Source organism: Nanorana parkeri, unplaced genomic scaffold (assembly GCF_000935625.1).
Source record: "Nanorana parkeri isolate BGI_ZX_2015 unplaced genomic scaffold, ASM93562v1 scaffold2376, whole genome shotgun sequence".
Classification (NCBI taxonomy): domain Eukaryota; kingdom Metazoa; phylum Chordata; class Amphibia; order Anura; family Dicroglossidae; genus Nanorana; species Nanorana parkeri.
The window spans coordinates 59,094-72,435 of NW_017308644.1; the positions used below are offsets into that span (position 1 = coordinate 59,094).

General features: G+C 40.5%; 1 protein-coding gene across 2 annotated transcripts in view; it reads left to right on the top strand.

Moving 5' to 3' along the window:
* Positions 1-13,342, top strand: part of MKNK2 (MAP kinase interacting serine/threonine kinase 2) — a 33,231-nt gene that overhangs the window by 9,063 nt on the left and 10,826 nt on the right. For both annotated transcript variants that reach the window (XM_018573434.1, XM_018573435.1), the window contains exons 5-9: positions 113-192; positions 276-349; positions 5,584-5,688; positions 9,117-9,172; positions 11,169-11,264. In XM_018573434.1, the coding sequence (XP_018428936.1) occupies positions 113-192; positions 276-349; positions 5,584-5,688; positions 9,117-9,172; positions 11,169-11,264 (411 nt within the window). The remainder of the gene's footprint in view (positions 1-112; positions 193-275; positions 350-5,583; positions 5,689-9,116; positions 9,173-11,168; positions 11,265-13,342) is intronic.

The following is a 13,342-nucleotide window of genomic DNA, read 5'->3' on the forward strand; positions in this document are numbered from 1 at the left end:
AAGTATAGGAACCTTTTATTTTGCATTTGGTTTTTTTTTTGGGGGGGGGGTTCTTTTTGCTTCATCATTTTCAGTAATTCTATTGTAACCATCTAAATATTTTGTATCTCAGATTATAGTAAAGAGACCTGGTCATAGCCGAAATAGAGTTTTTAGAGAGGTCGAAATGCTCTATCAGTGTCAAGGCCACAGGTAAGAGTGAATATGATAGAAGTGCAATGAATGACAATCAAGTGGTTGGAACATGACTCTAAAAACCTTCTTGTCTGTCACAGCAATGTCCTTGAACTAATTGAGTTCTTTGAGGAGGAAGAAAAATTCTTCTTGGTTTTTGAGAAGATGTATGGTGGTGAGTGTTATAGAATGTTCTCTGTAGTCAAACTTTTTCTTTCCATGTTATGGGTTGTTACTGATCGCGTAAAGTAATCGCCAACTGTGACAAACTTAAAATGTTATAATTTTTAAAAATTTGATTAGTGTGTTAAGGGAGCTCCACTTGATTTATATCACAATTGGCTATTACATGGGAAATATTAAGATACTTGTACATGTGACATTGTCCTGGCTCACTCAATCTTGTCCAGGGGTAAGCCAAACCTTGACTCAGAGCAGATTTTAAAGTTCTGTGAGGGGAATTTATCAAAACTGGAGAAGACAAAATCTGGAGCAGAGTTGATTGGTAATCAATCAGCTTCCATCTTTCATTTTCAAATCTCTCAAGTGAGCCAACTGGAGAGATAAGCTGATTGGTTGCCATGCAAATCTGCTCCAGATTTTGTCTGCTCCAGTTTTGATAAATTCCCCCCCTGTATGTTTTACTTTAATAATTCTGAACCACCTTTTGAGTTGCAAAATGCATTTATTTTTAATGTAAAGCTTTTCTTAATGTTTTAACGAATGGTCAGTATGTGTTTAATCATGCGCAAAAGGGATTATTATTTCTAAATCAAAAAACACTAAGTTTTAGCATGTTGATGCATAACATTACCAGAACCACACATGTGGATTGGATAATATGATATTGATATATTCATCAAAAACAAGTGTGTGCTTTTCTACATCTTAAGGGTCTAGGTATTTTCTCCTACGACACTCCAGATTTATCTTCTCTGACTTGCTGATCATTATAAAAAAAAATTATATTTAAAGCTGAAGTTTAGATATGTTATTTTTTGGCATACAGCACCAAACACATAAGTTACGTATGATGTTTAAAAGAGAACTACCGGTATGTGGTAACCTTTTTATCCCATAGTCCTCTTTAGGATCACAGAAGGACATATAATAACCTCCTCCCGTGACCCAAAGCTCGCTGTATACTGAGAGCGCCGCAGCCAGGATGGATCCCGACAAGACTGTCCAGATCCACCCCGCTGGCTGATTGACATCTAGAGGCAGAGCCAGCTGTGCCCGCCCCCTCCCCCGTCCGTTCCTCCAATCATCGCTGGAGTATCGGAGAGAGGGGGGGGGGGGAATCCCTGCGGGGACCAGTGACTGACAGTCACCGATCTCTGCAGGGAGATAATCGGGAAGTGAGTGAGTGAACACATACCGTGAATAGACCAGAGACCAGGGCATACAGAGATATCTGCACAGGGGAAGGTGCTAAGTACAGGCACACAAGAGAGCACAGAGATGATGGGGGAAAACGTACAAACAAGGTAGGAGACCAGCACACAGGAACTACAACAAATGGGAACACAAGAACCAAGCATACGGGGAATAGCCAACAGGGAAATCACGAGCAAAGGAGGAATAGCCAACAGGGACATCACAGACACAGGAGAATCGGAGCAAAGCTTGGAAAGGTCTACTAGCACAGGAGATCACGAGAAACACTAGGGGTCCGACACAAGAAAGAAGACTTGTTGCTCGAACGAAAAGCAACAAATAAGAGTGCTAAATAAGGGAGGAGGTGTGCAGATTGGCTGTAGCCTTGTGGAATACCATAGGCTGACAGCCAAGCACCAGGGACCACCATGACAATCTAGGATGGATTGCCAGACATTGTGACATCCTTCCTCACAGAGGTCGCTCCGTGATGTAAAGTTTATCTCCATGGTTAATGTCCTTCATGTCGTGCCTAAAGTCTTTCCTTAGATTTGGATGGTTGTATCTCATCACTAACCCTTCCATTCTCTCCCCTTTCTCCTCCCTCCCACATAAAGTTGATCGCAGCTCAGGTATTGATTGCAACTTGGTTGTAATTCATCACCAACCCTCCCATTCTCTCCCCTTTCTTCTCCTCCCCATATAAAAGTTGTTTGCAGATCTGGTATTAATTGTACTACCAGTTTCTGAAACAGTGAACTGTTTCTTGATACAGTAAATCCGTTCATGTCCGGGTGCCAAAGGCGCCTCTACATTTATTGATGCCATTCAGCGTTACACATTCCTGCACTTGCAGTTTTTTTTTTTTTCGATGATTCTTTTATGTTGTGTCTATCTTGCCGTTCTACTCTTTCCTCTTTCATCTCCATCTTTTCCTAATCAGTCTTTATTCTACTCCAGGTGGCGGTGGAACCCTCTGTTTGATAGGGGGATTCCATCGTGTTCCTTTTTTATTTGGGTCTTCAGTAGGATAACTGGTTGGAACTATTATAACAATGCTGTCCTCCTATAGTATCTTATCGCTTAACATCCAGGGTCTCAACCCGCCCTGCAAGCATAGAAAAGCTTTTAACTACTATGCCTCCCGCAAGATTAATATTGTAGGGCTGCAGGAGACGCGTTTTTCTGACACCTCCAAACCTAAATTTCTACATTAAGTCTTTTCACGCAACGTTGCAAGAAAAGAAACGAGGGGTTCTCTTGGCTTTTCATAACACCACCACCTTTATTTGCTCCAAAGAAATAGTTGACTCGATAGGCAGATACTTGTTGCGGGGTACTTTGATGGATGTGGACGTCATGATTTGTCTTTTATTATGCTCCGAATGCGAGACAGGCTCAATTTTTCTCTCACCTCTTGGGGGTGGTTGAGAAACATAAATTGGGCACTCTGCTAGTGATGGGGGACTCTAATATGGTTTTGAATGGTAGATTTGATAGGCGCACCTCTGGCTCCTACCCCAAAACTGGGCCCCCTGGTGACGGTAACATTTGCCCTCATGAACACTCTTTTATCTGAGCATGCTCTCTTTGATGTATGAAGAGAGAAGAATCCCACTTTAAGAGATTACACATTTTATTTTAACCCTCATGATGGTTTCTCTCGTATCAACAACATCGCCCTCTTCTTTACTCTTCAACCTTTCTTTAATTTACTATCTTTTCTGACTTATATCATGCTGCGTTAGTGATTTGTGTTCAGCAATTTCAGTCGCTCAAATAATATAAACTTCTGTATTTGAAAAAATTTCAATTAAGCGACTCTTGTATTGTTCGCATGTTATGTTGTATACTTTTATTATTACTATCAAAACTTAATAAAAACTTTGACTGAAAAAGGAAAGTGGCTGCCTCCAATTATAAAACTTGGAATGTTACAGGGCTAAATTACTCTTATCAAAAGATGAGCTGTGCCCGACTTACCTTTTCAAACACAAACTGTCCATAATTTGCCTGCAGGAAACCAATCTAACCACCGAGACATGAAAATACCTCTGTAGAATAAATAGGATAAATTTTCAATTTGTCTTTCACTTCAATTACAACTCTTACTCTAGAGGTGTAGGTGTTTTGATTGATCGAAATATCTTTTCCTGCTGGCGAGTTCAAACGGACAAAAATGCTAGATACACTTTCATACATTGTAACCTTTATGCTTTTGAGTGTCATAGCCAATGACTATGTATTGCCTCCTTTTAACAGCAAGGTCCCTAGACTTTAAGCCAAACTTTAAACTTTGTGACAATCAAGGTCTAGTGGATCTGCAGTGGATGCTGCATCACAGGGAATCGTGCTATTCTAAAATGCATTATATACTGTTGAAAATCGATCTGGGCACAACTGAGTTTGTTTCAGATGTGACTTTATGACTATGGAGGCCATGGACATGTCTGACCACTCCCTTTATTGGAGTAATCCTGCAAAGCGGGAGACCACACATTGGAACTGGAAGCTTTTAATTGATGGTTGACTCTGATTTTCTTCCCATCCATGTATTCAGTCTCCACTTACTACCTCAATTTCTATGCATTATTCCACAGACTTGCAGGGGGATTATTTGGAGGCATACCTTTTTAGAGACCTTCTCATAATGGAGATCAGTGCTACAATTTTACAAACAGGAGAAAGAAGGTAGATATACAGCAGTAGTTTTTTACCTGCGGAGGTAGACTTTACAGGTACACTTTTTTTTTCATTACCCCCGTGCCTCAACCTCATAAGCCAGACCCAAACAAAGTACCTAGTTCAAATGCAAACTTTGGGCTTCCAAATCCCCCAAGCACACTGACAAATCAACTTTGGCATTGAGGGACATCCCCATTTTCCAAACTAGCGGGAGGTCTTTTAGCCTTTGTGGAAGCCTGCATAGACAGCAGCTCAGTTGGCTGAGCATAGGGGAAGTGGTTTACATGGACTAAAAGCTAAAGTTCCTCTTTCCATCTCCCCAATAATTTCTTCCAACTTGCCTGTTTTACTGCACAAATTATCAGATCTCTGTACAGCCCTTGCAAGTCATCTTGTTTAAAGGGCTCCTGCATCAAAAGGTTTTAGGAGTTCTACTCCAATCTTGTCACAGTCCCAAACCAAAAGGGGACATCCACCCCATTTTGAATGTCTTCATTCAGATCCAAAAAATTAAATATAGAATCCACCAGGTCTTTCAAACCCTTCCACCATTAGGGAGATTTTCTGGCCTCTGTACATCCAGGATGCATACTTGTATGTCCCTATTTGTCCAGCACATCAGTACTTCTCTTTTTGCTGTGGGTTCCCATCACTTCCAGTTTGTGGTCCTGCCATTTAGCCTATCCACTGCACCTCGAGTGTTCACCAAGGTTCTGGCTCTTGTACTAGCCTTGCTACGCTCCCAGGGTATCTGCATCCTGGGATATCTGGACGACCACCTGCTGAGGGGGTAGTCTATACAGGTTCTGGCTGACAGTGTGCGAATGTATGAATTTTTGCACTCTCTAAAATTCTCCAGTAGTTAATTTGAAAGACACGGATCCTGCTTATTTCTATATGCATTTTTCTCTTTTTAGTAATTTTCTGCATGTTGACTAGTTGCTATAGAATGTGTGTGTGTGTGTGTGTGTGTGTGTGTGTTTTTTGCTTTTATTTTCAGAATAGTGTGCTTTTTTTTTTTTTTATTTCCTCATTACTGTTTTGCTAACTAATTGCTATTCCTGGACTTTTTTAGTATGTAAAGTGGTGTAGCCACTAGGAGTTGTGCGTGTGATTTGCATAATGTCCAGCCTCGTAGAGGCAGGTCTTGTATGCAGAGGTGCAATGCTGTATCCAATAAACTACTGGAAAATAATTTTAAGGTAAGTATAAAAATACAGTTGTACAGAATTACCAGGTAGGAGAAGTGTGCATAGTCAGGAGAGGCTTGAGGGAATTAAATGAGCTTTGCACTGGATGTAACATTTTGAGTACCATAATGTGTTTTTTGGTTTTTGCTTTTTATAGGTTCTATACTAAATCACATTCACCAACGGAGACATTTCAATGAAAGAGAAGCCAGTTTTGTTGTACGAGATATTGCTGAAGCCTTGAACTACTTGCATAACAAAGGTATTTTTGATAAACTGGATTTTGCTTTAGTTTAATCTGGACTTCAGCTGCTTTAGTATAGTTTTGTTTTATACAGAGCAGCATGTATTTTGCAAAAAGATGTGTGAGAAACTTACAATGACGTTTCAATGTAAGTGAATTTAGAAAAACTGTAGTGAAAAAAAAATTGCAAAATTATTAACCATCTGTTCACAAGGTATCAAGGATACCTTGGGCTTCGCAAAGATTTAACACAAGGATAAGCACTTTAGCCACGTGATTAATTTTGAAGTGTCATTGAACATAGTTGAAATTAACAGGGTTAGTCACAAAAGGGTGAAGAGTTTGGAGAAGGTAGGATAGGCCAACATAGCTGATTTTGAAAAATTCTCCAATTCAGATCACTTTCCAGTTCAGCTATGTTGTCCTAGATCAGGGGTGCCCACAATTTTTGTGTTAAGATCTACTTTCCAAATGATGAGCTACATGAGATATACCAACGAAAAAAAACCTCCCTCGCTCTCTCTCCTGGCTGTCTCTCCTCTCTCTCCTGGCTGTCATTCCTCGTTGTCTCTCCTTGCTCTCTCCCCTGGCTGTCTCTCTCCCCTGGATGTGTCTCTCTCTCCCCTGGCTCTCTCTCCTGGCTCACCTTGCTGTATTTTGCAAACAGTGTAGTGCAAACTAATATTCTTTGATGTAATACATAGCACTTCAACCACCAGTATCCACCAGAAAGGTGTCAGGGAGCTTGGCTCAGCAGACTCAGGCTAATAGGTGTGTGTGCACAGCTAAATAAATATACCAAAATGGAATAAAGGGGCCACCATTCACACCCTTCGTGACCCACCAGCATCAGCTTTGAGAACTACTGGTAGATCACGATCTACCTAATGGGCACCCCTGTCCTAGATTGTTCACTTCTGCCCTCTCCAAACTCTTCATCCTAATCTGTCAGTATCACTTTTCTGAAAATAACTATCCATTTTCTGGTGTGTAGGCTTTGTGAAATGCGTCTCTAGTCTCTTCTGAATACTTTAGTACTGAGCTTTTCAGCTCAAACTGGTGTTTCTGTTCGGTTTTCCATGATCTTTAGAAAGGAGCAAATAAAAAAAAAAGAAATCCTTGTTCGGCATTGGCAATTGTATGGCCTTTAGCCTTGATAACAGCTGCCACACAGTGACCTGTGACTACACAAATTTTTAGTAGCAGTTTGATGTCCATTCAACACACACAGATATCAATGCATTGTGCAATCACTCAGTGTTAAGGCTATTAGGTGAATGGTTCCTTATTCTGGTGGTGTCTGAGGTAATATCACTATTAGGCGACCAGTGATGCATGCAATTTTTGAATTCTGGTGGCAGAAATATGCAGATTCCTGCATCCTAAATGACAGGTGTGTGCGGATAGCTGCTCCATTCAGCTCTATGCAGAGCAATGACAGGCTGTCAGCAGCTGCTTGCAGCTGTTCGGATGTAATCGAACAGCACTAATTACCTGCAGTTAGGGACGGATGATCGTCACAGATGGACTGTGATGATCATCTGTCTCAAACCACAGGTAATCAGTGGTGAAGGCCTTAGTCTGTCATTGTGATGGTGCATTTGGATTCCTATTCATCACACCTAATGTCCAAATGTGACAGTACAGCATTGATGTTCCATAGCTCTACGTGCTATGCTGGGTAGTCATCTGCTGTTATATCCTCCATACAGTGCAGCCATAGTGCGTTTGCAGTTTTGAACGGAGATAGCTGATGTCTTTCTGCTAAAAGCCATGTAGAAGACCTTGTCTTTTGTCTTCCATTCAACTAAAAAGCAGTAGAAGTGAATCACACCTTTTGCTTTCCTGGCACTAATGATTATGCCTTTTTTTTTTAAAGTCAGGTTTTAAGTCTCTTTTCAGTAATGCAGTGCAAAGATGTAAGTAATATTGCGTGCCCTTGTGTCATTTATGCGAAATGTAAGGGTGACACAAATTCTTATTCAAAGGTACTCTGGCCACTTAGGGCAAAATAACTTAGACTAGTGAAAGTAGGATCCCTGTTTAACTGGTAAACCCAGGGAAACAAATCTGTAAACTCAAATGCAGAGATCTCGCAGCTAAATCTCTGGGCAACCTTAGGGAACATTTGGATTGAAAATTACACTTTCAAATATTGAAATCAAAGAAAAATAACTTAATCCTTTTCAGAAATCCAGTTAGCTTGTAACTTCCTGTACACTCTCCCTGTGTTGTATTGAAATTCAAAACCGTGTTATTGTTCCCACCCAGTTCACTGGGAACTGCAGAAAACCCTCCTCCTATGTTATGGAATTTAAGAAAGGTTTTCTGTAGTAAATTATAATAATGAATGCTTAGACACTTCAACTAGAACAATAAATTAGTGTTAAACCATACATGCAATCAAAGTGTTCACAATTGCTCTTCTTGTAAATATCAATCCTAAATAATATCCCTCTGGAAAGTTAAATCATATATTCCGTGTTCAGATGTGCACAAATGTGGAATCACACGTATAAAATGTTCAAGATGTGTCCCAAGTGCACCACACTCTTTATCCTTCCACTGTGCAAGTTCTTTATACAAAGTCCATGCACCAACTTCAATTATCACCCAGGTGCTTCCCCTCTCAGTGGGCCACTCACCTTTTATAAGTAGACCTAAGCAGGTCTAAAATTGCTTTATAGGATCTCCAATCGATCTTATTCAAAGGCCGTCTCTCCACAATCGTTACACAGAAAATTATGTCAGCATGTCATCACGACCATATCCAATAAAATATAGAAACAGCCCATAGCGTAAAACAGTAACATTCAAAAATTCCTATATTTTTAAGAAACTACTCACATAAGGAAAGTTGACATAAAACTTCAAGTAAAATGTATGCCTGACAACTCTCTCTCCGTGTCACCGTATTCTCTGGGTGCAAAGACGGATCAAACAGGAGCTGTGCTGCCGACCATGCAATCTCCAATCCACGTCTGCGAGACTCCGCCCTACGCGTTATGTCACAATTGACTTCATCTGGGGCTTCAAGCTTGATAATGGTTGAAAAATGTGCCTGTAAGTAAAGTTAGGTTATAGCGTTGCCTTTACTACGTCTTACACATTGCAGAGTGTTGCATCACTTTCCTTCTAGCAAGCTTTCTGGGGAATGAGTACCCCAAATCTTGTGAGAAAACAACCCAGTCCAGTGCAAGAGCGTCTTTTTGTGAGATTTGGGATCCTCATTGTTTCCAGGATCTTGCAGGAAGGAGCATGGCCTCATTCTGCTTAGGCACCACTGGTGAAAGAGGGAAGGATATAATCTTGAGTTTCTTTCAGACATTATTATTCAGCAATTTTTACAAGAGGAGGGGATCCAGATCTAATAAGCCAACCTTGCATTTTATCGCAAAGTCTACTTTAATAAGACTGTATTAAATATAATTGTATATTTCTCCCAGGTATTGCACATCGGGATCTGAAACCTGAAAATATCCTATGTGAATGTCCACATCAGGTAAATCTTTTGGGGGGGGGGGGAAGAAAAGGCGCTACTATGTATAATTATACAGTGCTGTTATGTGGCATGGTATGTGCACACGTTTAGGAAAAACACTACTAACAACAGCAATATGTAATTTATATCCTATGTTCCAGTTTTTATTGAAATTATGCACTTTAATGTTTTTAATGTACTCTGAAATAAACGCTTGAAGCTAAAAATAAAATTGATATTTATTAAAGAACAATTATGGAAGAGTGATATACACTCATCCCGATAGGTTAGAGCTGATGTGCGACACTGAAGCTGTCACACGTCGGCCCTTGTGATCGAGAACTGAGCGATCACATACGGCCAATTGCTCAGTTCCTGATCATCTCGCTGCAGAGAGTGGTGACTGCTCCCCGCAGGGATTCCCCCCTCCCCTCTCTGTTCCTCCAGCGCTTACTGTAGGGACAGAGGAGGCTGGCTCTGCCTCTACAGAGGCTGTCAATTAGGTAGCTGGGTGAAACCCGACAATAGCCCTCTATATGCTGAGTTTTGGGTCACAGGAGGACATTAGTATATGTCCTCCTGTGACCCAAAAGAGAACTATGGCAAAAAAAAAGTAGGGCCATAGTTCTTTTTTTTAACAAATTTTAATCTAAGAGTAGCCATGTTTCGCAGATCTAAGCACTGGACACACTTATAGAATTAATGCTGTCACCAGGGAGGACCCAGCCAAACATTCACTTTGCAGCATGCACAATGCAGCACCTAGCCTTGCCCAGCTTGATCATTATGTGGCAAAAATTGTGAAGCTTGATGTAACAGAAAATCACAAACTTTATTGCTATAACACAAGAAACACAGTCCGACACCATGTTATGACAATCTGTGTGTCTCCTTTTTTGGTGTGTGTGTGTGTGTGTGGTTTTTTTTCCCCTTTTCTTGCCATGATGACAGCAATATAATACTGTACTACATTTTTATATATATATATATATATATATTACACACTATATACTACTGCAGTGCACTATTGTCCAAGTGATGCTTCAGATGGCATAGTAAAGCTGGCCATACACTAGTAAATGGGTTTGTTTGTTTTTTGGGGGTTTTTTTTTTCGTTCAGCCCTGGAATAAAAAAATCTGGCAGATTTCTCCTACAACAGCTAAACACTGGAGGTTTGAATCTCCCACTGAGCCCATTGTATTCTGACATCTGGTACCCACCATTGTCTGGATACATGAACTGTGACTGCAGTTGATTGGCTGGCAGTAGCCACTATTTGGCTGAAATGTTCAGCCAAATAGCCCAGCTCCCCTGACAAAAGTCAATTACTCAAACTACTTTTGTTGAGCTGGCAGGGCCACCCACTGTTAGAATTTCAGCCTGTAAAGCCTGTTAGAATTACAACACTGCTTTTATACAGAGAGGTGTTCCAACAAAAGTTTACTTTCTTTGCTGTGGAAAAGACTGTAAGTTGTTAACCAATGACTTGTTTCCTGAAAAAGGCGTCATTTTGAAATATAAATATTGTGTTGCTTGAGCCACCCTATGAATGCTTTACATTTGATTAGAAACTGGAAAAACTGTATATTTTTGGTGTTCAGTAGTACATAAACAGTATACATGTACCAGGATTGGAGGTTCCAATGTTTCCAGTACACATCCAGTCCACTCATCTGAAAAATAATCACATCTATCCAAATAGTAGTGAGGTGGTGTTCCAGGGAGTCGTGGTGTGATCTTACTGGTGCATTGTGGCAGAGATGTGTAAACCATAAATGGGTAAACAAGGTTACAAATCTTTCGACCGTAAAAACAGTTCATGTATATATGTTTATGCTTTGCGTTGTTAGCTGTTTGCCTGGCGTTATGCTTTACCTAAATTCAGCAGAGAGATGCATTGTAAAACAGCCAGAACAAAAAGTCAACATTTGGAATACAGTCCATGCAAAAACTCAATTTAGATAAACTGTTGCACATTATGCATATATTTATTTTAATCTATCTGCTGTTTGCTAGGTATCACCAGTGAAGATCTGTGATTTTGACCTTGGCAGTGGAATCAAACTTAACAGTGACTGCTCACCTATATCCACCCCAGAACTTTTAACACCGGTGAGAAAAACAATTGTGAATAATTTTAGAAGTTACAATTCTTAGAGCAATGTTATTTTTGTCCTGCAGAGTTATATTCATATTTGTTAAAATGTACCTTTTGGATTTCTTTCTTCAGATTTCATCCTGGTACATAACATTATCATTAGGATTAAGATTAACCTATGTAAAGCTGTAATTGTGTGCTAAAAAAAATCACAGGAAGAGCGGACCTGAGAGAGAACTGTTGATTAACAGGCAGTGGGTGGATGCAATAGCCAGCCTGCTATTGGCTATTTCAAATTGCAGTAGCAGGCTGTCCATTGCATCCGCCCACTGCCTGCTGTCAATCAGCAGAGGAGCGGACTATAGAGAGAACAGGTCTGCTCCTCTGCTGATTAACAGCAGGCAGTGCTGAGGGAGGGAGGGCCTTCATTTCCTGTCACAGGAGAGATGCATCATCTTTCACTTCCTCAATCTTGGTGTTCAGACTGGTCTGGCAGGATGTGATGGAGGTGAGTGTTGGCATGCGTGACCGCTGACAGCACCTCCAGCAACCCCGTAATCGCCTTTTCTCCAGAGAGAATTAATTCAGGTCAGCTAATCTTTCCTCATAGCTGAGCTCCTCCATGCCTCTTATGAGTTTAGTTGCCCTTCGCTGCACTTTCTCCAGTTCCACAACATCCTTTTTGTGAAGTGCTGCCTAAAACTGAACTGCATATTCCAGATGAGGTCTTACTAATGCTTTTGTACAGGGGCAGGATTATGTATCTATCTCTGGAGTTTATACCCCTTCTAATACAAAGTATTTTGCTTGCTTTAGCAGCTGCAGCTTGACATTGCGTGCTATTATTGAGTCTATGATCTACCAGTACACCCAGATCTTTCTTCATCATTGACTCCCCCAAACATACTCCCCCCTAGAGTATATGGAGCATGCATGTTTTTTTAGTCACCAAGTGCATAACTTTACATTTATCAACATTAAACCTCATTTGCCAAATAGATGCCCAATCACACAGTGCATTCAGATGGATAAGTTGGAGACATCCTGTAAGAACTGTATTCTACTACATAGCTTGGTATCATCTGCAAACACAGAAATTGTACTTTTAGTCCTCAACTCTGTCATTTATAAATGGATTAAACAGTAAGGGCGACACCTCTAACAACCTCAGACCATTCATAGTATGAATCATTGATCACCGTTTTCTATCTAATTACAGATTGAATACTCTATACCTACAGACCTTAACATAATGCCTCTGTGGGGAACTGTTTCAAATGTTTTTGCAAAGTCCAAGTATACTAAATCCAGGCCATTCTTCTGTCCCATTTACTGCTCTCTTTCTCATAAAAAGAAAGTAGATTCGTTTGACAAATTCTGTTTTTGTGCATCCATGCTAACTATTGCTTATGATATTATTTTGAAGCAAAAACAATTGCATGTGATCCTTGTTCAAACTTTCAAGTATGTTCCAAACTATTGAAGTTAAGCTTACAGGTCTGTAATTACTTGGTAAAGACTTTGATCCCTTTCTAAATATAAGCACCACATTGGCTTTGTGCCAATCCATCGGTACAAAGCCAGTCATTTTAGAGAGTCTATAAAAATTTGATACAATGGTTTTGAATCTATACAGCCCAATTCTTTGAGGATGGGTGTAAGCCATCTGCCCAGGTACTTTGTTCACTTTAATTTTGTCTAACTTTTTCTGGACCATATCCATAGTTAGCCATTGTTGTTCATTAGAGGCTGTGGCACTGCCATCACCATTATGGACTTTAGGTAAATCCTGTTCCTTGATGTGCACAGAGAAAGTATTTAATAGGTTTGCCTTCTCTTTTTCCCCAGTTACCAACTCTGAGTTCTCTTTTTTAAGGGGCCTACATGCTCAGGCCTGATTGATTTTTTTATTTTTACCACGGCCACGTCAGTAAGCCTTACGTCGGTGGCTTTTACTGTTCCGCTATAAGCTCATTGTCTGTAGCCTCTCCTCACCGCCTGGAGATCTATTTCTCCTCGGATTTCTGCTGCTCTCCCCCACTAGTATGGGCTGTGGCAGTGGGGAACCGAGGAGAAATGGCCAGCAGGGGAG